We start from the raw sequence: 26,241 nt of genomic DNA on the forward strand, positions 1-26,241 counted from the left end.
ATAGAAGAGGTGACATGGTAGAAGAGGTGACATGATAGAAGAGATGATATGGTAGAAGAGGTGACTTGGTAGAAGAGGTGACAAGGTAGAAGAGGTGACATGGTAGAAGAGGTGACATGGTAGAAGAGGTGACAAGGTAGAAGAGGTGACATGGTAGAAGAGGTAGTATGGTAGAAGAGGTGACATGGTAGAAGAGGTGACATGGTAGAAGAGGTGACATGGTAGAAGAGGTGATATGATAGAAGAGGTGACATGGTAGAAGAGGTGACATGGTAGAAGAGGTGATATGGTAGAAGAGGTGACTTGGTAGAAGAGGTGACATGGTAGAAGAGGTAATATGGTAGAAGAGGTGACATGGTAGAAGAGGTGACAAGGTAGAAGAGGTGACATGGTAGAAGAGGTGATACTGACATGGTAGAAGAGGTGACATGGTAGAAGAGGTGGCATGGTAGAAGAGGTGACATGGTAGAAGAGGTGATAGTGACATGGTAGAAGAGGGGACATGGTAGAAGAGGTGGCATGGTAGAAGAGGTGACATGGTAGAAGAGGTGATATGGTAGAAGAGGTGATAGTGACATGGTAGAAGAGGGGACATGGTAGAAGAGGTGGCATGGTAGAAGAGGTGACATGGTAGAAGAGGTGATATGGTAGAAGAGGTGACATGGTAGAAGAGGTGACATTGTAGAAGAGGTGACATGGTAGAAGAGGTGACAAGGTAGAAGAGGTGACATGGTAGAAGAGGTGACATGGTAGAAGAGGTGATAGTGACATGGTAGAAGAGGGGACATGGTAAAAGAGGTGACATGGTAGAAGAAGTAATATGGTAGAAGAGGTGACATGGTAGAAGAAGAGGTGACATGGTAGAAGAGGTGATATGGTAGAAGAGGTAATATGGTAGAAGAGGTGGCATGGTAGAAGAAGAGGTGACATGGTAGAAGAGGTGATAGTGACATGGTAGAAGAGGTGATATGGTAGAAGAAGAGGTGACATGGTAGAAGAGGTGACATGGTAGAAGAGGTGATATGGTAGAAGAAGAGGTGACATGGTAGAAGAGGTGACATGGTAGAAGAGGTGACATGGTAGAAGAGGTGATATGGTAGAAGAAGAGGTGACATGGTAGAAGAGGTGACATGGTAGAAGAGGTGACATGGTAGAAGAAGTGATTTGGTAGAAGAAGAGGTGACATGGTAGAAGAGGTGATATGGAAGAAGAGGTAACATGGTAGAAGAGGTGATATGATAGAAGAGGTAATATGGTAGAAGAGGTGGCATGGTAGAAGAAGAGGTGACATGGTAGAAGAGGTGATAGTGACATGGTAGAAGAGGTGATATGGTAGAAGAAGAGGTGATATGGTAGAAGAGGTGATATGGTAGAAGAGGTGGCATGGTAGAAGAGGTGACATGGTAGAAGAGGTGATATGGTAGAAGAGGTGGCATGGTAGAAGAAGAGGTGACATGGTAGAAGAGGTGACATGGTAGAAGAGGTGACATGGTAGAAGAGGTTATATGGTAGAAGAAGTGGTGACATGGTAGAAGAGGTGACATGGTAGAAGAGGTGACATGGTAGAAGAAGTGATATGGTAGAAGAAGAGGTGACATGGTAGAAGAGGTGATATGGTAGAAGAGGTGATATGGTAGAAGAGGTGGCATGGTAGAAGAAGAGGTGACATGGTAGAAGAGGTGACATGGTAGAAGAGGTGATATGGTAGAAGAAGTGGTGACATGGTAGAAGAGGTGACATGGTAGAAGAGGTGACATGGTAGAAGAAGTGATATGGTAGAAGAAGAGGTGACATGGTAGAAGAGGTGATATGATAGAAGAGGTAATATGGTAGAAGAGGTGGCATGGTAGAAGAAGAGGTGACATGGTAGAAGAGGTGATAGTGACATGGTAGAAGAGGTGATATGGTAGAAGAAGAGGTGACATGGTAGAAGAGGTGATATGGTAGAAGAAGAGGTGACATGGTAGAAGAGGTGATATGGTAGAAGAAGAGGTGACATGGTAGAAGAGGTGATATGGTAGAAGAAGAGGTGACATGGTAGAAGAGGTGATAGTGACATGGTAGAAGAGGTGATATGGTAGAAGAAGAGGTGACATGGTAGAAGAGGTGATATGGTAGAAGAAGAGGTGACATGGTAGAAGAGGTGATATGGTAGAAGAAGAGGTGACATGGTAGAAGAGGTGATATGGTAGAAGAAGAGGTGACATGGTAGAAGAGGTGGCATGGTAGAAGAGGTGATATGGTAGAAGAGGTAACATGGTAGAAGAGGTGATATGGTAGAAGAGGTGATATGGTAGAAGAGGTGATATGGTAGAAGAGGTGATATGGTAGAAGAGGTGATATGGTAGAAGAGGTGATATGGTAGAAGAGGTGATATGGTAGAAGAGGTGATATGGTAGAAGAGGTAACATGGTAGAAGAGGTGATATGGTAGAAGAGGTGATATGGTAGAAGAGGTGATATGGTAGAAGAGGTAACATGGTAGAAGAGGTGATATGGTAGGGGAGGCGACATGGAGCTGCTGACTTTAAAAAAAATTCCCTGCCCACCTTCTCCAATCCCCGCTGTACTTACCTCCATGGGTGATGAGCTGTTAGTGCCCATGCAGGTGGTCTGAATTTCCCTGCTATTCTCTTTTTTTCTTTGCGACAGATCAGAGTAATGTTCTGTGACGGCACTGGCCAATCAGAATCACTCTGATCCATCCCAGAATCACTGTACAGAGACGAGCAGGGGGTTTTAACATTCCTGGACTGCTGGACTGGCTGCATGGGTGCTGACACCTCGGCATCTCCGCAGGTAAGTACAGAGGAGACCGGGGAGGTGGCCAAGGCATACAGTGTAGGTTCACCTTTACAATTTTCTGTAAAGGTGAAATAACACTTTAAGCTCACCACACACATTACCATCTAAATGTACAATCTCCATTAGATCTGCCAACAAGGTCTTGCCTGATTGGATACAAATTGATGAGGATAGATTAGGTAGGTCCTCAATTAAATTAAGAAACACCCTGTAATTTCAGTTACTGCACCATTCCTATTGTTAGAAAATCATATACTATTCTTCCTCCAACCCCATAAAGACTAGAGATGGAAGGGACTTTAAATGTGCCACAAAGAGGACATGTATCATAGGGTAGATTTACACATGCATCTCCCTTGCCTCTGGAGCCCAATCCACATTTGGATTGCACTCTAGATCAGGGGTAGGCAACCTTTGCGGCCCTCCAGCTGTTGCAGAACTACAAGTCCCATCATGCCTCTGGGAGTAATTGTAACTGCCAGCCTTGCAATGCCTCATGGGAAATGTAGTTCCTCCTCAACTGCCTGTTTTAACCCCATTCTTGCCGACAAATGCGCCACATGCATTGCACGTGGCTGTAGGGCATTTTGCGGCGCTTCCCCTTTTGCCTTAAATGTGTAGCGTTCGATAGGTTTGCTGCCTCCTGATTACTACATGTTGCAGCACATAAAACAAAACAAAAAACACTTTTTTTTTGCCCCCCCCCACCGCAAGTCTAAATGAGGCCAAAAAAGTCAGTAAAATAGGCTATGTTTTCACTATTGCTTCCCCAAAGTTGCATGATTTTGCCGTGATTTTTTACCACGATTTTTTGCCGCAACTTGAAGAAAGCCTGTGTATCCTTGAGGTCTATGGACCTCAAGTCACATTAGAGTGGGGCCAAAGTAGTGCAGGGACTACTTTGAAGTCGCACAGATATAAAACGGTACTCATTGGAAATCATGGGGTATGACTTGTCATGCGACATTTCAGTCCCAAATAAAAATAAAAATATCATTCAAATCACACAAAAAAAAACACCAAAAATTTAGACCCCCTCCCCACCGGAAGTCTAAATGATGCCAAAAAAGTCAGTAAAATATCCTAAAGCTTTATTATTCAATTTAAAAAAAATCATTCATTTTTTTTTTTTTTACGGGGGTCTCTCCATGGGTCGCGGTATTTTAGGTCCCTTAAGTTCATGACCAAGGGGAGATAATTATTTTGAGAAATAGGCTGATATGTGTCCCATGAATTACATTTTTGGGATATGTATCTATTACCCTGCTTTTTGGGTACCAGTACTTTGGTTATGTATGGAAGCTGTCTTTCCGTCTTCTTCTGAAATAAAATAAACATTAAACAGAAAAAAAAAAAAATCATTCAAATCACATAAAAAATACACAAATATTTGCCACCCCTCCCCCAACCGCAAGTCTAAATGAGGCCAAAAAGTCAGGAAAATATCCAAGAGCTTTATTAAACAGTTACAAAATATAATTCAAATCACATAAAAAAAAAAAAAAAACACAAAATATTTGCCGCCTCCCCTACTGCGTATATAAACAAGGCCAAAAAAGTCAGTATAACATCCAAAAGCTTTATTATACAATGAAAAAATATCATTCAAATCACATAAACAAAAAAAAAAACATTTTTGCAGCACCCCCCCCCAATCGCAAGTCTAAACGATGCCAAAAAAAAGTCAGTATAATATCCAAAAGCTTTATTATACAATTAAAAAATATTCAAATCACATAAAAATAAACAACATTTTTGCCGCCCCCCCCCCCCCAACCACAAGTCTAAACGAGACCAAAAAAGTCAGTAAAATATCAAAAAGCTTTATTATACAATTGAAAAATATCATTTAAATTGCATAAAAAGACAACATTTTTGACGCCCCAAAACCACAAATATAAACAAGACCAAAAACCCAGTAAAATATCAAAAAGCTTTATTATACAATTAAAAAATATAATTGAAATTGCATAAAAAGATACACAAAATTTTGGACGCCCTCCTCCAACCGCAAGTCTAAACACGGACAAAAAAGTCAGTAAAATATCCAAAAGCTTTATTAAACCATCAAAAAACATAAAAACGTTGCCATGTATAATTGCATATAGCTAACGCATACGTGTCAATACAGTCCATTAGTGGCGTAATGGATCGACGCGTTTCAAGATAGTCTCTCTTCATCAAGATCCACCCCCTTATGTATACAACCAATATTGATCTAGAAAACTTTTTTAGGAGTTGGATTCCCCTAGCAAGGGGTGTGGTGTCACCATATACTCTCAGGAGTCATAAAATCCAGTCAAAAGGGTAGGAAATCAATAACGTCCCCACTATCCAAAGGTTCTCAATAGAGTTCCAGATCTACAGGACAATCACTCATCCTTGGCAAAGAATCCCTTATGCGCAAGCTTTAAAAAAATGGCGTTCTGGACATTTTACATAGTTTTGGTGGATCTAAAGATGATTGTACAGTCACATTGTAACATGCGTGGTGAGACTTACTTCCTAGTAGCGATGAGCTAAGGTTCAGGCCGAACTGGGTTCATGCCCAAATCTGCCGGAAGCGCTCATACGATAGCAGGCCACTGGCTCAGTCAGTTGCAACCAGGGAATTCCCCACCCTACAGCCGCACGTAACCAAGGGGCAGGGCATGCTGGTGACACCATTGACCTCATACAGCCTCATGGCCCTATTTGGTCAATGGCATTGTCCAACTTTGACCATGTGGTCATATTAGGTCAATGATGATAAGAGGAACCCTGTCCCTTTGTTATACATGGCTGTAGGGAAGGTCGTTCCACTGGTTGTAGCTGATTGGGCCTGCTACCATGTGACAGGTGCCTGCAGGTTCTGCGCCAACCTTAGCTTGATTGAGGGGTGTACTGACCTTTGTTACCAGCGGTTTAAACATTAATGGCTGTGTGTTGAGTGGACAGCAAATGTACATTGTTATACAAGCTGTACACTCACTACTTTGCATTGCAGCAAAGTGTCATTTCTTCAGTGTTGTCACATGAAAAGTTATAATAAAATATTTACAAAAATGTAAGGGGTGTACTCACTTTTGTGAGATACTGTAGATACAAACAGATACAGATTTGTTTACCTCTGAGGATGTCCAGTTTTGCAAAAAACAAAGAATAGAAAAGGTCTGCATCATGACGCAATATGGCGATTAGAGGTTGTCTAATATAAACGGAAGGTAGAAACAAGATCTGATGTATGCAAACGCACATCCAGCTGCCCATCTATCTAATATGCGTCTGAAAAGATCCTGCAGCAAAAAAAAAAATATGGACATGGATGTCCTTGGTTCTGCTCCAATTCCGTAGGAGATCTTTTCACGGATCCTATGCCAGGTATGCAAAGGTATTTGGTGCTCATTAAGGCGATTTACGCCATTTGCAGCTATTGAGTAATATATATTTTATTAAAAGTTTTTGTGCCTGTAGTTGAGCTTTAAATGACCCCAAGCATTCTTCATTCATGTTTGATATTGCCCATCTGTTCTCATCCCGTCTTTCCTTGACTTGTAGTGGCCGGACAGAGTAAAGTAAAGGTTGTTACTCCTTCGCTGAGCCTGAAGTTCGTCCCGGAAGAACTTATGATCCATTACAGAGGATTCCGCCTAATGCACTTCCACTTCAGTGACAACGGCTTGAAGACGGAGGCCTACACTGTAAGGTTCAAATGTTTAGACGGTTTTCCTTTGAAGCTGAATACCAATTAGCTGGTTAATGGGGGATGGAAAATCAACTGTTTCCCTTTCTTTCATATTTTTTTGATAAATAGTACAAAAAAAGCAATCAAATACTGCCGTGGTTCATCATTTGTGTGGCCACCCATGGTAAATCGCTCATCAAAGGCATCCTCGGTGCTTGTGATAACCATTACACATGGTTGCAAAGCAGTTGTGATGTGGCCCCCTTCACTTGAATGAGTCTTGTTTGGCAGCAGTACTTCCTGCAGAAAGCAGCCTATGGTATAAATTGTCCTGTACCACAACCGTATCAGTGTGTACTAACATAGCCCCTGGCCATGTTAAAGAAGACCTTCAGCCTTAGCACCCCCCCCCCCCCATTTTTTTAAATATACCCCCGCTTACCGGGAGGGGATGTCTGCAGAATTCAGATACTCACGAGCCACCGGATCCAGGCTTGTTCTGTGGACATCATTTTTTTAACAGACAATGCCAGGTCCCCCGCTGCCATCTTACTTCTGATGTCATCTAGAGCAGTGGTTCTCAACCCTGTCCTCAAGTACCCCCAACAAGCCATGTTTTGGGAATTTCTCTTCAATAAAAAAGCTGTCCAAAATACCAATCCATTGACTCTGATTTAAAGCACCTGTGCAAGATAAAGGAAAACCTGAAAACATGGCCTGTTGGGGGTACTTGAGGACAGGGTTGAGAACCACTGATCTAGAGCTGTGGTTTTCAACCTTTTTTTAGTCAAGGCACGCTTTAAAATTATGCACAATCCCAAGGCACCCCAATATAAGCAATTAAACTAATTTTTTTATGTAATGCAACAACATCCATACATGTAGGACACCCAATGTTGCAGGTGATTTATTCTTTCAAAGCAAACACACCTTTGCACACTGGTACTCACTAGTATTCCAATGTTTCTCTTCTCCCTCAGCTTCTTTCTCTCCCACTCAGCTAGTGGAACCTCAGTGCTGATGAAGAGGGGCAGGGGAGGTGCAAACAAACATGCTGTGCAGGGGTCCAACGCCCCCCTTTTCAACCAATGACATTATAGGTTGTTAGGGTCCCACTAGCTAGAAGGTTGTAATGGTACACAATGAAAACCTGTGGCTTTTTGTATCTTAAAGGCAGTCTTGATCCCTCGCTGGCTTGTATACAAATTTTGGTAAATTTTTAGGCATTGTCCCAAGGCACTCTTGAAGCAACCTGAAGGCAACCTGATTGAAAAAGGCTGATCTAGAGGCCCACCGGCCGACCCCCCTCCTACTTGCTGAATGAAAGACTAAAAGCCTCCTGGGATATGTGACATGCATATCCTAGGTGGTCCAGAGAGCACTATGCACATCATTTGCTTATGTAAACTTTGGGTATAGGGAGGCAGGGTGGCATAATTTGTAAAAAGTCAACACAGAGGGTGAAGATCGGTAGGTGGGGAAATCATACCTTTTTACCCCCCCCCCGCCTACCCGTGTAAAGGAGGTCTTAAATTGTAAGCTTACCTTTTCCTGAATAATGAAAAGGTGAACTAACTCCAAATATCCTGGCCACCCCTCTGGACCTCGCTATACATATGGGTCTTGATGCCCCATCCTGCCAGCCTGGACCACACACTGTACATCAGAATACACAGCTCCTGATTGAGTATCCATAATAATACTCACAAGGCAAGCACTCATTGGTCAGCACAACCATGTAAAGTGCTTCTTTCTTCTGGAACACCTTACCGGAATGAGAGACCTCAGATGAGCTTCTCATTGTTCGGTCACTTGGCTGACCAATGAGCGCTTGCCATTGTAGACATAGGAAATCATAAACCTTGAGGTTATACGGCTACCTACAGGAGGATTGGACACTGGCAAATAGGGATGAACTTGAGTTTGGTTTGACCCCAGGTTTGATGGAACCCAAAAGGCCAATGAGTCACATGGTCATATCAGGACAAGGATGTCACAAGCATTCTGCCCCCTTCGTGTAGGTGAAGCTGCAAGCTGATTGGACTGGCAATGACAGCTGCCTTTCAGGTTCTGCTAAACCCAAAAACCAAAATTGAGCTCTTCTCTACTGGCAACTGAAAAAAAAAAAATGCAGCATGGAATAACTTTTGTAACTATCAGAATGTCCCAGTTTTTTGCTAGTGTCCCAGGAGGATAGACTTATTTTTTTGGCTCTCCCTGTTTCCCCTCAGCATCTTGCAAATATCTATTAGCCACTCTCTGAACTCTTGGGCCAAATGCTCATGGCTCCAACTCCTGCTGTGCTGTAATGGTTGCTGGTCCTGCATAAGACCAAGGTGGGGTTGAGGCATGGGCCCTCTTTCCTCCTTGGATGTTTCTGCTTCTTCTGATGTCAGCTTTGGGAGTAAGGTAGCACTTTGAGCTGCAGACTATCCCTTTTACATCACCTCCTCACAAGAGGGGAGCATGATATACATAGGAATGCTGCCTTTATTTGCATACCAATGCCGTCGGCCACAGCTATTTACTTAGTATTGTTGCCGCTATTTACATACAAATGCCGGTTATTTACATGTAAACACAGGGTCTGCAGGTGAGTCATCTACACACAACAATAGGGCAGAGCTGGGCAGCATTAGTACCAGCACTGCACACTGAGATATTGGGACACAGCACAGGACTAAAAATTCAAGGGACAAGGGAATTTAAACCTGTATAGTTGGCAAGTATGAGGCAGCTGTTTTGGGCCCCACAACAATGACAGGGCCCAGGGCAGCTGCCCCTTTTGCCCTGCCTTAAAGACGGCCCTGGGCCCAGTAACAGGCCAGGTTTGCAAGATAACTGAAATACATCCCAGGTGATATAGTTTGCTGCTCAGTGATTCCAGTATTCTAGTCTGCATCTCCCCAAGGTAATACATAAAACCTGGCCTGTTAGTGGGCCCTGAGGACAGGGTTGATGACCACTGTTCTAGAAGATACTCTGGAAGGCTTACAATGCTCGGCAGAATGTGACGAAGGAGGTGGTCTGCTGCCAAAGACACCTGAATGTGGTAGGAATTCTTTGCTGGAGGCTAGGCATGTGGTCACTACTTCATTCCCACCTCCTCTGGGACCTCTCCCTATGTTAGAAATGCTGTCTCTCACCAGTGGGTTCCTGTCCCTGACCTAGCCACTTCGCAAATGTGCACCAACTGCAATGGGACAGTGCTATTTATTAGCACTGACACACTGAAGATGGCTACAGAGGCCATCCAGAGCAGCCACATCCAATCGGATGGCAGCTCCCTTGATGACGCCTAAAGAAGCCTCATAGGAGCAGGACTTCCTCTTGTCCTGCACCCTCTTTGCATGTCAGTGGCTGTCACAGCACCACCTATAACAGCCATGTTATTTGGTGTGTTGGCAATGGACTGCTTTTGGATGCTCATGTAGCCAAGTCCCTTTGGTCTAATGAGAACCTCCGGAGTTAGGGATAGCTGAAATCCTTCTATGTAGATTGGGTTTCAAGGCATCGTGGGTGTAATGCAGACTAGATTCATGGGCGCCAGATACTTCTTGAATGCAAAGGGATTTATTATCTCTTAAACAGAACTGTGGGAGAGAGGGTTTAGGCCAGGACACCCTAGTAGTTGCAATGTTAATTGGCAGACTCAGAGACTTTGATAGGCAGACAGCCATGCACCTAGTGTGGAATCAATTGATCCCCTATTAATTGGTCAAGGCAACTATACCTGGCAGGTAAATTTACTAGCAACCCTGCTTAAACATCAGGGTGCTACATTCAGAAGTTTCAAGATTTCCTGTGCCCTTCACTGGACAAGACAAAACAACCTAGTTAAAGAGGGAGTCCACTGGAAAAAAAAATATTAAAAGCCAGCAGCTATAAATACTACAGATGTTGAATTTTAATAAATGGACACTCACCTGTCCCGGGGTCCAGCGATGTCGGCAGCTGAGGCCGATCAATCGCTCGGCTCTCGGCTGCTGCTGCCGCTATTCTCAGTTAGGGAATCAGGAAGTGAAGCGTTGCGGCTTCACTTCCCGGTTCCCTACTGTGCATGCGCGAGTCACGCAGCGCAATGGGAATTGTCCGCGCTGTCTCTGGGACCCATGTGTGTCCCAGCAGACAGTGCGGCAGGACAGGAAGAAGCGCAGACTCCCCGCTGTCACCGATCGTCTGTTCCCTGTTATAGGGAAAGACTATCAGTGACGTCACATGCCAAGCCATGCCCCCAACAATAAAAAAACCACACACACATCACACATAACCCCTCCCTGCCCCCTAGTGGTTAACTCCTTAACTGCCAGTGTCATTTACACAGGAATTGGTGCATTTAAATAGCAATGATTGCTGTATAAATGACAATGGTCCCAAAAATTTGTCAAAAATGCCGATGTGTCCGCCATAATGTCGCAGTCACAATAAAAATCGCTGATCGCCGCCATTACTAGTAAAAAAAAAAAATATTAATAAAAATGCTATAAAACTATCCCCTATTTTGTAAACACTATAACTTTTGCGCAAACCAATCAATAATCGCTAATTTTTTTTTTACCAAAAATATGTAGAGGAATACGTATCGTAAAAATGTTTTTTATATATTTTTGGGGGATATTTATTATAGCAAAAAGTAAAAAATATTGCATTTTTTTCAAAATTGTCGCTCTATTTTTGTTTATAGCGCAACAAATAAAAACCGCAGAGGTGATCAAATACCACCAAAACCAAGCTCTATTTGTGGGAAAAAAAGGACGCCAATTTTGTTTGGGAGCCACGTCGCACAACCGCGCAATTGTCAGCTAAAGCGAAGCAGTGCCGAAACGCAAAAAGGGGCCTGGTCCTTTGGCTGCAAATTGGTCCGGGACTTAAGTGGTTAAGAAAATTAGAGTTTTGGATTTTCATAGACATAGTAGTATAGTAGGAGAGCCATTGACAGAGCCAAGGACTGTGTGCGTTAATAAAAGACAATATTTTTTTTATTTTAATGCTACTGACTCGTCTCATTGGTTCTGTCATATTACATTTAATGTTGTATTCATGTGTTGATCTGATTTCTTCATTGCAGATGACAAACACCATGATTAAGAACCAGCAGCTGATCAGCTCAGCCACACATCGGGAGGAAGCCATGCTTCGAAGTCTAGGTAAGAAGCATTATGAGATATGATCTTGCTACAGCAAGAATGTTTACCCACACGCATGTGAATCACATCTTTTTATAGATGTTTTTTTAAAGTGTAACTTCATTTTTTTTAATGAGGACAAAAATAACGCCCTCCATTAATTAGCATTAGGATTAATTAGAGAAGCAGCCAAGAGGTCCATGGTAACTCTGGAGGAGCTGCAGAGATCCACAGCTCAGGTGGGAGACTATTAGGCCGCGTACACACGCGGGGACTGTTCGCCCAACTTTGTCCGTCCAACAGTTTCGGCAAACAGTCCGCTCAAAATTAGCATGGACGGACATGGCCACACACGACGAACGAACAGTTTGCTGAAACCGTGTGCGATGACGTGAACGGCACGTACGACGGGACGAAAAATACGACGTCCTATACACTGCATTATAACTTTCGGCGTGTAAATCCTTTCTGAGCATGCGCGGAACTTAGTTTGACGAACAAGCCTACACACGAGCGGACTGTTCGCTGAAACAAGGTTTCAGCGGACAGTTTTTCGGAAATTCCGTAAAACCTTGTTCGTCAAACTGTCCGCTGAAACTGTCCGCTGAAAGCCCACACACGAGCGGACTGTCCGCCCAAACACTGTTCAGCGGACAAAGTTGGGCGAACAGTCCGCCCGTGTGTACGCGGCCTTAGTCGTGCTCTCCACAAATCTGCCCTTTACGGAAAAGTGGCAGGAAGAAAGCCATAAGAAGTCCCGTTTGCAATTTGCAAGAAGCCATGTGGGGGACACAGCAAACACGTGGAAGAAGGTGCTCCGGTCAGATGAGGCCAAAATTTTACTTTTTGGCCTAAAAGCAAAACGCTATGTGTGGCAGAGAACTAACACTGAACGTCACCCTGAACACGCCATCCACACTGTGAAACATGGTGGTGGCAGCATCATGTTGTGGGGATGTTTTTCTACAGCAGGGACAGGGAAGCTGATCAGAGTTGATGGTCAGATGGATGGAGCCAAATACAGGGCAATCTTAAAAGAAAACCTGTTATGCCGCGTACACATGACCGAACTTTCCAGCAGAAAAGGTCAGAAGGAATCATTCCATTGTATATTACGATCGTGTGTGGGTTTCATCTGACTTTTTTCTTTAAAAATTCCGGCAGACCTAGAAATAGAACATGTTTCAAATCTGTCAGACGGAATAAATTTCTATCGGGAAAACCGTTCATCTGTATGCTTGTCCGATAGGCCAAATACGACGCAAGGGCAGCTATTGCCTACTAGCTACTAAACTTCCTTTTCTAGTCCCGTCATGCGGCTTCACGTTTTGGTCCGTTCGTGTGTGGGCAAGTCCGTTAGTTCGGAAGTCCGTCGGAACACCATCGAAAGTCTGTCAGAACTCCGTCGGGAAGACCGCCTGACCTTTTCTGTCAGAAAGTTCGGTCATGTGTACGTGGCATTAGAGTCTGCAAAAGACCTGAGACTGGAGCGGAGGTTCACCTTCCAGCAACCCTAAACATACAGCCAGAGCTACAATGGAATGGTTTAGATCAAAGCATATTCACGATTTAGAATGGCCCAGTCAAAATCCAGACCTAAATCCAGTTGAGAATCTGTGGTAAGACTTGAAAATAGCTGTTAACAGATGCTCTCCATCCAATCTGACAGAGCTTGAGCTATTTTGTAAAGAAGAATGGGAAAAAATGTCCCTCTCTAGATGTGCAAAGCTGGTAGAGACGTCACCAAAAAGACTTGCAGCTGTAATTGCAGTGAAAGGGGGTTCTACAAAGTATTCACTCAGGGGAGCGCCATATAAATGCACCCCACACTTTTCACATATTTTTTTTTTTTTAAACCATTTATAATTTTCCTTCCAATTCACAATTATGTGCCACTTTGTGTTGGTCTCTCACATAAAATCCCAATAAAATACACTTATGCCGCGTACACACGAGCGGACTTTTCTACATCCAAAGTCCGACGGACTGAGTCCGTCAGACTATTCGATCGTGTGTGGGCTGCAACGGACTTTTGACTCGCCAAAGTCCGAAGGACTTTAGAATATGGAACATGCTTCAATTTTTTCCGGAGGAACTCCGCCGGACCCGGTCCCTTCGAAAAATTCGCTCGTGTGTATGCTACTCCGACGGACTAAAACCGACGCTAGGGCAGCTATTGGCTACTGGCTATGAACTTCCTTATTCGAATCCAGTCGTACGTCATCACGTTCGAATCCGTCGGAGTTTAGTGTGATCGTGTGTGGCCAAGTCCGCTCAGCCGAAAAGTCTGTCAGAACTCCGACGGAACTCCTTCGGAAGTCTGTTGGACATAAGTCCTCTCGTGTGTACGGGGCTTTACGGTTTTGGTTGTAACATGACAAAATGTGGAAAATTTCAAGGGGTATGAATACTTTTTTATGGCACTGTATGTGTCCTCAAAGTGTTCCGTTCTTCAGTTTTGGGGTATCCCGTGCTGCCTCACCCCATCACGTTCTATGTTCCAATAAAACCCTAAAAAGACACCCCTAGGGTACGTAGTCTGGGTACGTAGTCTGGCGGTAGTGGATGTGCTCTTGGGGCAGGACCCACGCAAATTGATATCCAGTATATACAACCTTCTGATTAGACCCCCAGCGATTGCATTGACAGAGGCTCTTAGAGGGAGGTGGGTGGAAGATGTGGGGGAGCTTGAGGATGATGAATGGGAAGATGCCCTGGATAATGGCAAGAAAGTCTCACCCAAACTCTCGGATCGTTTCACCCACCTGAATATTCTACATAGAACCTACTTGACACCGAAACGCATTGCCAAATATAAACCTGACTACAGCCCCCTCTGCCCCAGATGCGGCAGCTCACAAAGCACCTTTTTTCATATCCTGTGGTCTTGCCCGGTGATACAGTGTTACTGGTCTCACATTGTCAGATTTATTCACGACAAAATGGGATCGCCTTTGACGCTATGCCCCAAACAATGCCTTCTGGGAGTTTTTCCCGATCCGGATTCGGACAAGTACCACAAGATATTTTTACACAAATCTCTATTTATGGCTAGACTACTGGTGGCAAGAAAGTGGCTACAAGTCCAGCCCCCCACGCTTCAGGAGTGGGTGGCTGCGATTAATAATGTACTCCCATATAAGAAAGAACTTTATGCCCATAGGGGTTGTCAGTCTAAATACGCTAAAGTTTGGGACACATGGTTGAATGATGCCGACACGTGCAATGAGCTTCCCTCGTAGGAGCTAGGTGATCCAGGATAATTGATCCAGAGGGGGTCGGGACTGCACTGTGAAACGATGGCACTGCAATGTGCATTTTCCTGGTGGAACTGGAGGTCCCCTGATGTAATGATTCCTTAGTTTAACCTTGTGGACTTGCTTCCCCTGCTATTTATTTCTTTATTTTAATTAGTTTTTCTGCTTCTTACTCGTGTTGCTATATTGGGGAGCTGCGCCCCCCCTGCCTCACAACATGTATTCTCCTTAATTTTCTCGCTGTCATAATATCTGTACTAATCATTGTCTGTACATCCTCTTTATGCTGTTTTTCAATAAACCACCACGTTATTTGTAAAAAAAAAAAAAGACACCCCTAGACCATTCTTTTGAGCCAATGAAGGAGTGGAGAAAAGGCTATGTGCCTGACTGTGTGTGTCCTAACTGGGGGAATAAGGCCAAGTCCACATCAAGGCTCCTCTGTATACTGGGGTCCTAACTCAATGTTTTTGAGTGGCTCCATATAGCAGTGGATAAATTAGAGGCAGGGAGGAAGCCCATCCTGTCTAAGGGTTCACCCTTGCTTCAACCTTAACACACAATATCCCCTTCCCACCAACCGCCTCCCAGCCCTTTAAGGGGTTCTAAAAGCCGGGAGGCGGAGGCGGGCATTCAGGTCATGTGGCCACTGTGATTGGTTGTCACAGCGGTCATATGATCGGAAAGCTCCTGATCGCTAATATGCATCGGGAGCTTTCCGGGACCCGTCGACTACCGTGCAGGGCGCGAACTCTCAGTACAGTAAGTTGTTTTAACAGGGCCACATATATATGTGGTCGCTCGTCGTTAAGGCCCACTCGCAGAGTGGCCGGCATCAAGGGGTTAAAGCGCCTACCGATTCAACATGCTTTTTTGATGTGTTTTGGATGCCTTTGTGATGCTTTTATGAAGCTTTAATGAAGCTTGGCAAATGCCCTGTCTGCTGATTTTCTATTTGTTTTAAAGGAGCCCAGTATAACCCAGGCACAGTAGTACCCCCACTTAGCAAATCCCCAGATCATCAGTACGCCCATTGACCAGATCCCTAACTTATAGTACCTTCATTCAGCAGATCCCATGCATAGTAATACCCCCAGCTCTGCCAACGCCCCACTCAGTATTACTCCAAGCCTTGCTTTGTCCAGCTCAGTAGTAACCCCCAGCTCTGCTGATCCCTGGCTCAATAGTAATTCCCAGATCTGATAGTTCCCCAGCTCAGTAGTAATCCCTAGCACTGCTGATTCCCAGCTCAGTAGTAACCCCCAGCACTGATGATTTCCTGCTCGGCAGTAAACCCCAGCTCTGCTGATCCTCTGGTTTGCTGATGCTCCTCTCTGTCTGGTCCCCACTCACCTCCCACTATATTGCTCCCATGCTGCTCATCAAGTGTGACATTTGGTAGCTTCTCCTGCTCTGGTCCCCCAGCTCTGCTGATCCTCTGCAGCTCAGTCCTCTCTCTCGCCAGTCCCTGCTCACATTCTGCTATAGAATTCCCATGTTGCACACCATGTGTGGCTTCTGCTAGTTGCTCTGCTCCAGGCTGGACCCCACTCACCTTCCTGTTCCTCCATGCTGCACACCAGATGTAACATCTGCACCAAACACTCCCAGATTATACACACAGGAACCGGCTGGAAGTGACTTCTGATGACGTCGCTTGTTGGTTTCCCAGTGCATCCTGGGATATCTCCTACCCGCAATTAGGGTTGCCACCTTTTCTTCAAGTCAAATCCGAACACTTTAGCGGCACACATCAATTTTTTTTTTTTATATAGTATAAACTATACATATATTTTGCTATTAAATAACATTTCTAATCATATGAAGTTAAGAACAAGAGTCCCCCTTTACATCAGAGTCCACAGAGTTCCCCTTTTACTTCTGAACCCGCAGACACTGTAATTGGAGACTCTGATGTAAGGGAGAACTCTGGGGACTCTAACATAAGAGATGCTCTGGGAACCCTGATCTAAGGGGTAACACTGAGCACTCTGATGTACGAAGAGGACTCTGATGTAAGGGGAAACACTGTGGCCTCTGGTTTAAAGGGGGAATCTGATGTAAGGGGTGCTCTGAGAACCCTGATTTGCCTTAGTGCACTTACTCAGAGGCAGGAGAGGGATGGATGGTGAGCTCACTCACCCCTTGGCAGTCAGCACCTCTCGTCCAGATGTGTCTGAGGTTGCTGGACTTCAAATTTTCCGGCCCCCCACTTACTTTCCTATTCTAAGGCACATCCCTGGGGATTGGAGTGTGGGCATACACAGAGGGTTGGGGGAAGAGGAGAAGACCGAGCCCTCTCTCCTCTCCTGTCTGTGTGCGTTTGGGGGGGATTGTTAGTGCTGGCTTTGGGCAGTGTGAGAGTGTAACAGACACTCACAGCTTAGACAACTGCAGCCAGCAACCCTGCTGGGAAGCCAGAGTCCAGTCTAAACAATGTGTCCGGGTTTCAGGCTGTCTGAAACCCGGATGCACGATTCCAAACCCGAACTGTCCGGGTGAATCCTGGATAGGTGGAAACCCTACCTGCAATACCTCCAAAACAAAGCAAAGCTAAGTCTGAATAAAAGGTGAATAAGCGAGCATTGTCATAGACTTCTATGGAGGCTTTGAAGTGGCAAGAAAGTGACATAGGGTATCATTTTTGAAGTAAGGCAAACGCAACATGTAAACAGGACTGTAAGGTAACCGTTTTATTTAGTGACAGGTACTTTGATTGGCATTCAGAGCATGTCCAATGCCAATCTTTGAAGCAGGTGCAAACAAAGGCCCTAAAGACGCAGGCACACACTGGACACCCAACGAGAGCAAAATGGCAATTAAAGGCATCCAATGTGTCCACATACCAAATCTAGCGAACGCCAATCATAAAACAGGCATCAGATCGCAGAAGACAAGCCAAAGCCAGAACCAGAACCCAAGCCCACAGAATACTGAAATATCATGAAGAACGCAAAGGAATATTTTTAGCTCCGGCATTGCGTCAGTAGGCCGAAATACTGTTCGAAACACAAAAAAAGAAAAGTTTGGCAAGGCACCGGGCTTACAATGGCCGCCCCCCTGGAGCGTTTTGTCTTGGCAGTGATTAAAGCCTGAACGTACAGACAAACCAGAGGGGTTCAGGACGGGGTCACTGCCTTTTTTGGCAAAATTTGCTTGAGAATGTACCGCAAGCCCATCTATTGTCTCGTAGCGGCAGCCAAGATGGAAACAATGAAAACAAAAAAGCTTCACAACAAAACAACAACAGATACAATGGCCTTCTTGTTTAATAATGTCTGAAATAAGAACTGCATTGCTGTCCTGAAAAGGAGACTCTGATTGGCTGATGTGAAGATCTGACTTCTCCATATTTGAGGCTAAAGCCTTGTACACACGATCAAATTTTCGGCAAGGAATTGCGTGATGACACACTGTTTGCTTAAAATCCGACAGTTAGTTAGTTACGCTCCATCAGACAATTGTTGGCCAACTTTCCACCAACAAATGTTGGATGGCAGGCTAGTAAATTGTCGGCGGACAACGGTCTGTTGTCAGATTTTCCTATCGTGTGTACACAAGTCCGTCACACAAAAGTTCAAAGTACAAAAACGCATGCTCGGAATCAATGCTCACCAAACACAACATTAGCAGAAGGTGCCCAAAGGGTGGTGCTCAAGAGCTAAAATTCCACGTAGTACATCGATATGTTTGTGTTTGTTGGTCGACAATCGTGTGCCGTTTGTATGCAAGACAAGTCCATGGCACACGCCTTTCGGACAAAAGTCTAGCACATTGTCTGCCAACAATTCGATCATGTGTACGAGGCTTTAGGGTTTAAAGTGTTGCATTAGAAGCTGCAGCAACTCAGATAGAGACGGCCTCTAACCCCTCCCTCTTCAGCCTGACTGTCCTTGGCCCACCTCTTTCATTAACAACTTAAAGGGGTTGTAAAGGTTTGCGTTTTTTCACCTTAATGCATCCTATGCGCTTTAACTTAATGCGCTTTAACTGACAATTGCACGGTCGTGCGATGTTGTACCCAAACAAAATTTACGTCCCCCCCCCCCCCCCCCCACAAATAGAGCTTTCTTTTGGGGGTATTGGATCACCTCTGCAGTTTTTATTTTTTTCACTATAAAGAAAAAAAGTGTACATTTTGGAAAAAATATATATTTTTTACTTTTTGCTATAATAAATATCCAAAAAATAAAATAAAAAATTGTTCATCAGTTTAGGCCAATATGTATTCTTCTACATATTTTTGGTAAGAAAAAAATCGCAGTAAGTGTATATTGATTCGTTTTGCACAAAAGTTATAGCGTCTACAAAGTAAGGGATAGATTTATGGCATTTTTATTATTATTATTTTTTATTATTACTAGTAATGGAGGTAATCAACGATTTTTAGCAGGACTGCGACATTGCGGCAGACAGATCAGACCCTTTTGACACTTTTTTTGGGACCAGTGACACATATCTCCCAACTTTTTGAGATGGGAATGAGGGACACCTATCAGCAAAAGTATACAGGCATAAGACACACCCCTTGCCGCACCCCCTTAAAAGAGAATTGTACCAAAAAAATAAGATTGATTAAACCCACAAGTGTTTTTTTTTTTTTTTTTTACCACTACTATTCCTTTATATTGCCATTTGGAATTTACAAATGCAGCAATTTAGAAATCAGATGAAAGATTTAACACTGGCAAACCCTTTTTGATAGATAAAAAATGCATTTTATATACACCTATATAGATCAGACCAAAATGAGAGACAAATGAGGAGGAATGAGGGACAGAGGGACATTGCTCCAAATCAGGGACAGTCCCTCGAAATCAGGGACAGTTGGGAGCTATGATTGACATTTATACAGCGATCAGAGCTAAAAAATAGCCATTGATTACTGTATAAATGTCACTGGCAGGGAAGGGGTTAACACTAGGGGGGGGGGGCGATCAAGGGGTTAAATGTGTTCCCTAGGGAGGTGTTTCTAACTGTGGGGGCAGTGATCACTAGGAACAGCAGATCTCTCTCTACCCCCCTGTCAAAACGGGGACCTGTCTGTTTACATTGACAGATCCCCGTTCTGGCTCTCTAAGGAGCGATCGTGGGTGGCCAGTATCATGGCAGCCGGCTACGCTCATCGGCTCCAGGGTCCCGCTGTGGGTGCACCCTCCTATACCCCTTAAACAGCTACCGCGATTTGCGCAGGGGAGCCAACCTGCCGCCATATATCGATGGTGGCTGGTCGGCAAGTAGTTAATTGGAATGTTAGTTTTCTCAATAAAGGAGGCTCAACGTCACACGTGGGCGCTACCTAGCCACTTGCCAACCAACAATATATATATATCGTTATTTATTGGGATTGTGGCTGCAGATATCAACCTCGGTACTGTTTTTCCAGCAGATGGCTCTCTTTCATGAAACCTTTCCGACGAAACACCCCCACCCCCCCCCCCCCCCCCCCCGACCTCACCTACTATGTAACCATGTACTACATTTTTTTTGTTGTCTTTTATATCTGCCTAGAGTTTAGCTTTAAAGCCTAATGCTAGCCATTTACACAGCAATTGTCAAACAATGTCAGCCACTTTCAATTGATTTTCAATCGCAAAAGCAACCGAATAGATCAAAGCAGCCTGCCACCAACACTTATATCAATTAATGGGGGGGTTTGCTCATAAAAAAAAAAAGTACTGTGTGATTGTGTCAGCCTTTATGAATAATAGCCGGTAAAGTGCCTACTATGTTTATTTCCTATGATCGCCAGCTCCATCTAGTGGTCATAATGTGGTACTTTCCTGATTGAGGTATTTCAGGAAAATACAGCGTTATGGCCACTAGATGGAGCTGATAATTATCTGCCTTGTCTTGTTGACTGAATCTAGACTGAAAATTTGGAGATTCAGGGTTTTAATACTTTTCTGGTTTAGTTAGTGAAATGGTGCTTCATGTTCTGCCCTGCTCTCTGTTGACAGATAGGCGGGAAAGCGCAGCACAAATGGACTACCCTACAAGGCTTTTTGAGTCAGTAGCAGACTGGGAGAATGAAATCGAAAGGCTCGGAGCGACCGCCTGGAGAGTGACACCCCTCAATGAACGTTGTGACACCTGTACCAGGTAAAGCCATGAGAGAAAAGGGGCATGCGCTGTATGTTATCACATATGACTTTGAACTGCAGACTGGAACAACAAGACTAAAGTAAATAACCCAATGAAAATAGAATAGCAAAGCCAACTTTGGCGGTAATATTCGCTTATAGTGCAGAGGTTCCCCCACAGTATGCTTTTTTCTAGATGTCTTCAGTCTGATGGCCAGCAGCATTCAACCCATTTCCTCTGAGCCCAGGTCACCTGGACCTATCTCAGCCTGGGACTGGACAGTGAAAAGAGAAGCGGCACAGTGATGAGCTCATCTCTCTGCTCTCTCGTTTTGTAAGCAAGCTCTTCCTTGTGCTGCTTCTTCCTTCTAAAATTCCAGGCCCTGCTGTACAGGGCCTGCTAAAAGGCTGATGCCAGGCCAAATTCAGATGCTTACTCTGCTTGCGTTTAAAAAATAAATGAATGTAGCTTCTTTCATTTGTGTCTTTCATGTTTGCTTGGAGTTCAATCTTAAAAATGGAACATCATGCAGATGATATTGTCATCCTCCCGCTCCTCCTTAACACTGCCATCTTTAGTTATGCCACGCATGCGTAGATGTGCCACGGGATCTAGCAAAGACCTGCGGCACATCTGTGGACACGCATACATACATATGCTGGTTGTTTCTGTTATCGGACCTTGTAGTGTGTGTGTGTGTGTGTGTGCGTGTGCGAGCATGCGTGGGATGCCCCTGCCGAATTTACCAAAATTCGATCCATCAGTGGCTGGCTTAACCACTTAAAGGACTGGAAGATTTTCCCCCTTAATGGCCGGGCCATTTTTGGCGATACGGCACTGCGTTGCTTTAACTGATAATTGCGCAGGCGTGCGACTCTGTACCTAAACAAAATTTACTTCCTTTTTATGCCGAAAAAAGAGAGGGGGGAGCAGGCGGGACTTTTAAGGTACCAAAGAAAGCAAACAGATTGAAAAAAATATAGATTTTTTTATTTAAACAATTCTTAAAATTGCAGTAAACAGTTACAAGAATCACATATTATTTCTTAGAACATGTACAACCACTTGTTTCGCTAACAAAAGCTTCTTCAGGAGTTTTTGGAGAAGTGTCGCATCAAGTATTGTATACTACACTATGCTATACTATACTATATTGCCACAATTAGAGCTTTCTTTTGGTGATATTTTATCACCTCTGCGTTTTTTATTTTTTGCCTTATAAACAAAACAACGCGTCAATTAAAAAAACAAAACATATTTTTTACTTTTTGCTATAATAAATATCCCCCAAATAAAGGTAAAACTAATTTCTTCATCAGTTTAGACCAATATGTATTCTTCTACATATCTTTGGTAAGCGTATATTGATTGGTTTGCACAAATGTTATAGTGTCTACAAAATAGAGGATTTAGGGAATTTTTTTTATTATTTTTTTACTAGTAATGGCGGAAATCAGTGTTTTTAGCGGGACTGTGACATTGTGGCAGACAGATCAGACACCTAACTGACATTTTTGACACTTTATTGGGAATCAGTGACATTATTACAGTGATCAGTGCTAAAAATGTGCACTGTTATTGTACTAATTACACTGGCAGGGAAGGGGTTAACACTAGGGGGGGGCGATCAAGGGGTTAAATGTGTTCCCTAGGGAGGTGTTTCTAACTGTGGGGACAGTGATCGATAGGAACAGCAGATCTCTCTCTACTCCTCTGTCAAAACGGGGATCTGTCTGTTTACATTGACAGATCCCCGTTCCAGCTCTCTGAGGAGCGATCACGGGGTGGCCAGCAGGCATCATGGTGCCCGGCAACATGCTCATCGGCTCCAGGGTCGCGCTGTGGGTGCACCCCCTATACCCCTTAATCAGCTATGGCAATTTGCGCAGGGGAGCCATCCTTCTGCCGTATAACGATGGTGGTTGGTCGGCAAGTAGTTAATTGGATTTTAGTTTTTTCAATATTGGAGGCTCAACGTCACATGTGGGCGTTACCTAGCCACTTGCTGACCAACAATATATATGTGTGTTGGGGGACTGTGTGACTGGGGAAATACACAGATACATCTTCCTGCATAGCAGAAAGACAGAATCTGTGTGATCTCCCCTGTGATAACGGAGAATTGCCTTGTTTACACAGGCAGATCCCTGTTCTGTCACTGCAGGGAATGATCGCGGGGGTGACCGACGGACATTGAGTCTTCCCCACCCGCTGATTGGCTCCCCTGCTGGCCAGTGGGTGTGCGCATGTCAACAAATCGCCCTTTACGAGGCGACTTACAATAATAGCGATTCGCGGGAACCAGCCACATTGCAGCAGTACAGCTGTGGCGGCTGGTCCTTAAGAGGTTAAAGTGTTTGTTAACCTAAAAAATGGATCCTGCTCCTTTAAAACATTTTATACAGTCCAGTGCATGTGCTGTGTAATTTGGCCCCCTGTATCACCTGAAATACCTGGCTGATCCTGCCAGTTTCTGCCCCCTCCCCTGTAAACTGACCACGGTGTATAATGGCGGCTGAGCCCTTACACCGTGGTCAGTTTACGTGCCTCCATTATCCTCTGCTATCTGCAGCTTTCCTGTGTCTCCCTCTGTCCTCTTCCTCCCTCCTCCCCTCCCTGCCTGTCAGCTGTGTGTCAGGGCCTGCTGCGCCCCCCTCCTGCTGCTGTAATAACTAAGTAAAAATCACGCAATCCCCTGGCTTTTAGAATACTAAGTATCCTGTATGTGTGCCTTGTTAAAAAAAAAAGCCATTCTATACCTAATTTAATAGCGCCACTTGGCGGTCACGCGACCGGCCAGCTCTCTCCTTCTCTCCTTTCCTCCTATCTGCACCGCCAGCTGTACCTGTCAGATCAGGAGAGAGGAGAGGCAGCCGCCTGAGTGGCGCTATTAAATCAGGGATAGAAAGGCTTTTTTTTTAATAAGGCACACATACAGAACACTAAAGTGTGGCCTGAACCTGGGGGAGTTGTCACTTGATTGCAGGCCACTAGTCCAATCAGCTATAGTCGGGCAATGACCTGCAGTCCCATGTACCAAAAGGGTGGGGATGCTGGTGGCATCATTGACCGAATATGGCTATATATAGATAATGTTATTGACCAAATATGGCTGCGTGGCTATATTATGTCAATAACGCCACCAGCATCCACGCCCCTTACTTATATGCGGCTTTGGTTCAGAGAATTCTCCGGCTGCAGCTAATCGGGGCAGTAGCCTGCTATCATGTGATAACTTCCCACAGGTTTGAGACAAACTGGGTTCAGTCAAAGCCTTAGCTCATCTCTAAGCCCTTGTACACACGGTCGGACACTCCAACAACCAAATCCGTCAGATTTTGTCCGACGGATTTTGTCCGAAACTGTTGCATACACACAGTCGGACAAAGTTGTCAGAAAATCCGATCGTACGTAACGTGATGACGTTATTTCGTTAGGATGGGACTACGTTCAGGCTAGTAGCCAATAGCTTTGGTGTAGGAATTTGATCTGAGCATGCGTGGCACTTTGTCCGATCGGAATTCTCTACACATGATCGGACAAAGTCTGATCGGATCATGTTGTCGGAAAATTTTATAGCCCAGCTGGAAAACTTGGTCCGTCGGATACTCCGACGGAAACAGTCCGATGGAGCCCACACACAGTCGGATTATCCGACAACACAGTCCTATTGGACATTGCCCATCGGAATGTCCGACCGTGTGTACAAGGGCTTATGTGCAGTGGGAAGAGCATGTGGCCTTATGGTCAGGTTCTCCCCTTCTTATGAGGTTTCCCTTCAAGAGAGCTCCACCTAATACTTGGATAGGCCTTGGTTCGGCAGGTCTCCCGAAGAAAGAGGTCAACCTGGATTTGGCTTCATAGACCATGAGTACCTCAGTCCTCGTTAGGAGTCTTGCGCCTGCGGGATCAGGGCAAAGGTCCTTTCTCTTTGGAGGAGGACCGTGTGTACACCCTGTGCTTCACTTTTGAGTGCTTTACTTTTGCGTGCTCACTTTTTTTTGCACCCGGTGTTGAATTGGAGTGTGTGCACTGCAAAGCAGAGCTTAAAAAAAGAGAAGAAATTTTGGTAAATGGTCACAGTATATCAGGGGCTCCAAATTCAGCCCAACCCAGAGTGCAATGCAGCTCCATTAAGCAGTTGCAGAATGCTTTACGGGTATCTTAGACAAAAGTCAATATTTCCATGGTCGATAGATTTTCCGGACCTCTTATTCACCATAACCTAGAGAACATGCACACATACACTATGATCCCCTTGTGCATTCAGGAGACACGTGTCACCACTGTCCTGTATATGAAGAAATTACTTCCTTGTCGGTGGTCTGTTGATGTTTTCTGTTGCATAGCATGGAGGCTTATGCCGCGTACACACGACCGGACTTTTCCACGGACTTGGAATCTGTCAGACAATTCGATCGTGTGTGGGCTCCAGCGGACTTTTTCTTCCCAAATGTCCGGTGGACCTAGAAATAAAACTTGCTTCAAATCTTCCCGACGGACTCGAGTCTGGTCGAAAAATCCAGTTGTCTGTGTGCTAGTCCGATAGACTTAGACCCCATTCACACCTGAGCGTTTTGTAGCTTGACGCCTGAAGCTACAAAACGCTGGAGGGGAAAAAATCTATTATTCTCAATGGAGATGGTTCACATCTCCACTCCAAGTCGCCTGAAGCCCTACGCCTGAAGCTCAAACAAGTTCCGGACCCTTTTTTGTCGCGCGAATCAGGCTGATTTGGGCGTTTTTCTTCTTCTAACATTGGTGACCTTTTGCCCTGCACAAATTTGCGTCAAATCGCAGTAAAAAACGCGGTAAAAAAACACAGCGAATCGCGGTAAAAACCGCTGCAAATCGCGGTAAAAAACGCCGCAAAAAACGCTTGAAAAGCTACGCTCAGGTGTGAATGCAGCCAAAAACTGACGCTAGGGCAACTATGAACTTCCTTATTCTACGTCATCACGTTCAAATCCGTTGGACTTTTGAAGTGATCGTGTGTGGCCAAGTCCGTTCGTTTGAAAGCCTGGCGGACCTCAGCTGCAAAGTCCGTCGGATTGTCCACCGGACCAAGTCCGTTGAAAAGTCCGGTCGTGTGTGCGCAGCATTACACCTGTCAGCCAGTGTGTGCTAACTTTGACTCTGACTTGTTCTAAAGGCAACAAAAGGGCTTTATAGTTTAAAGTCAATCTGCTGCAATAGTACAATCTTGAACCCCTTTGCAGAGTATTGCACAATGTTGCAGAGTATTGGCAGAGTATTGCACAGTTTTGCAGAGTATTGGCAGATTATTGCACAGTATGGGCAGAGTA

At 44.6% G+C, this 26,241-nt stretch overlaps 1 protein-coding gene across 1 annotated transcript in view; it reads left to right on the forward strand.

Moving 5' to 3' along the window:
* MTMR11 (myotubularin related protein 11) overlaps nucleotides 1–26,241 on the forward strand; it is a 129,703-nt gene that overhangs the window by 62,843 nt on the left and 40,619 nt on the right. The window contains exons 5-7 of the mRNA XM_077464249.1: nucleotides 6,342–6,484; nucleotides 11,537–11,615; nucleotides 20,812–20,953. Coding sequence (XP_077320375.1) covers nucleotides 6,342–6,484; nucleotides 11,537–11,615; nucleotides 20,812–20,953 — 364 coding nt within the window. The remainder of the gene's footprint in view (nucleotides 1–6,341; nucleotides 6,485–11,536; nucleotides 11,616–20,811; nucleotides 20,954–26,241) is intronic.

The sequence above is a fragment of the Lithobates pipiens genome, unplaced genomic scaffold (genome assembly GCF_037356315.1).
Source record: "Lithobates pipiens isolate NorthernLeopardFrog02 unplaced genomic scaffold, aLitPip1_a1.2 Scaffold_30, whole genome shotgun sequence".
NCBI classification, from domain to species: domain Eukaryota; kingdom Metazoa; phylum Chordata; class Amphibia; order Anura; family Ranidae; genus Lithobates; species Lithobates pipiens.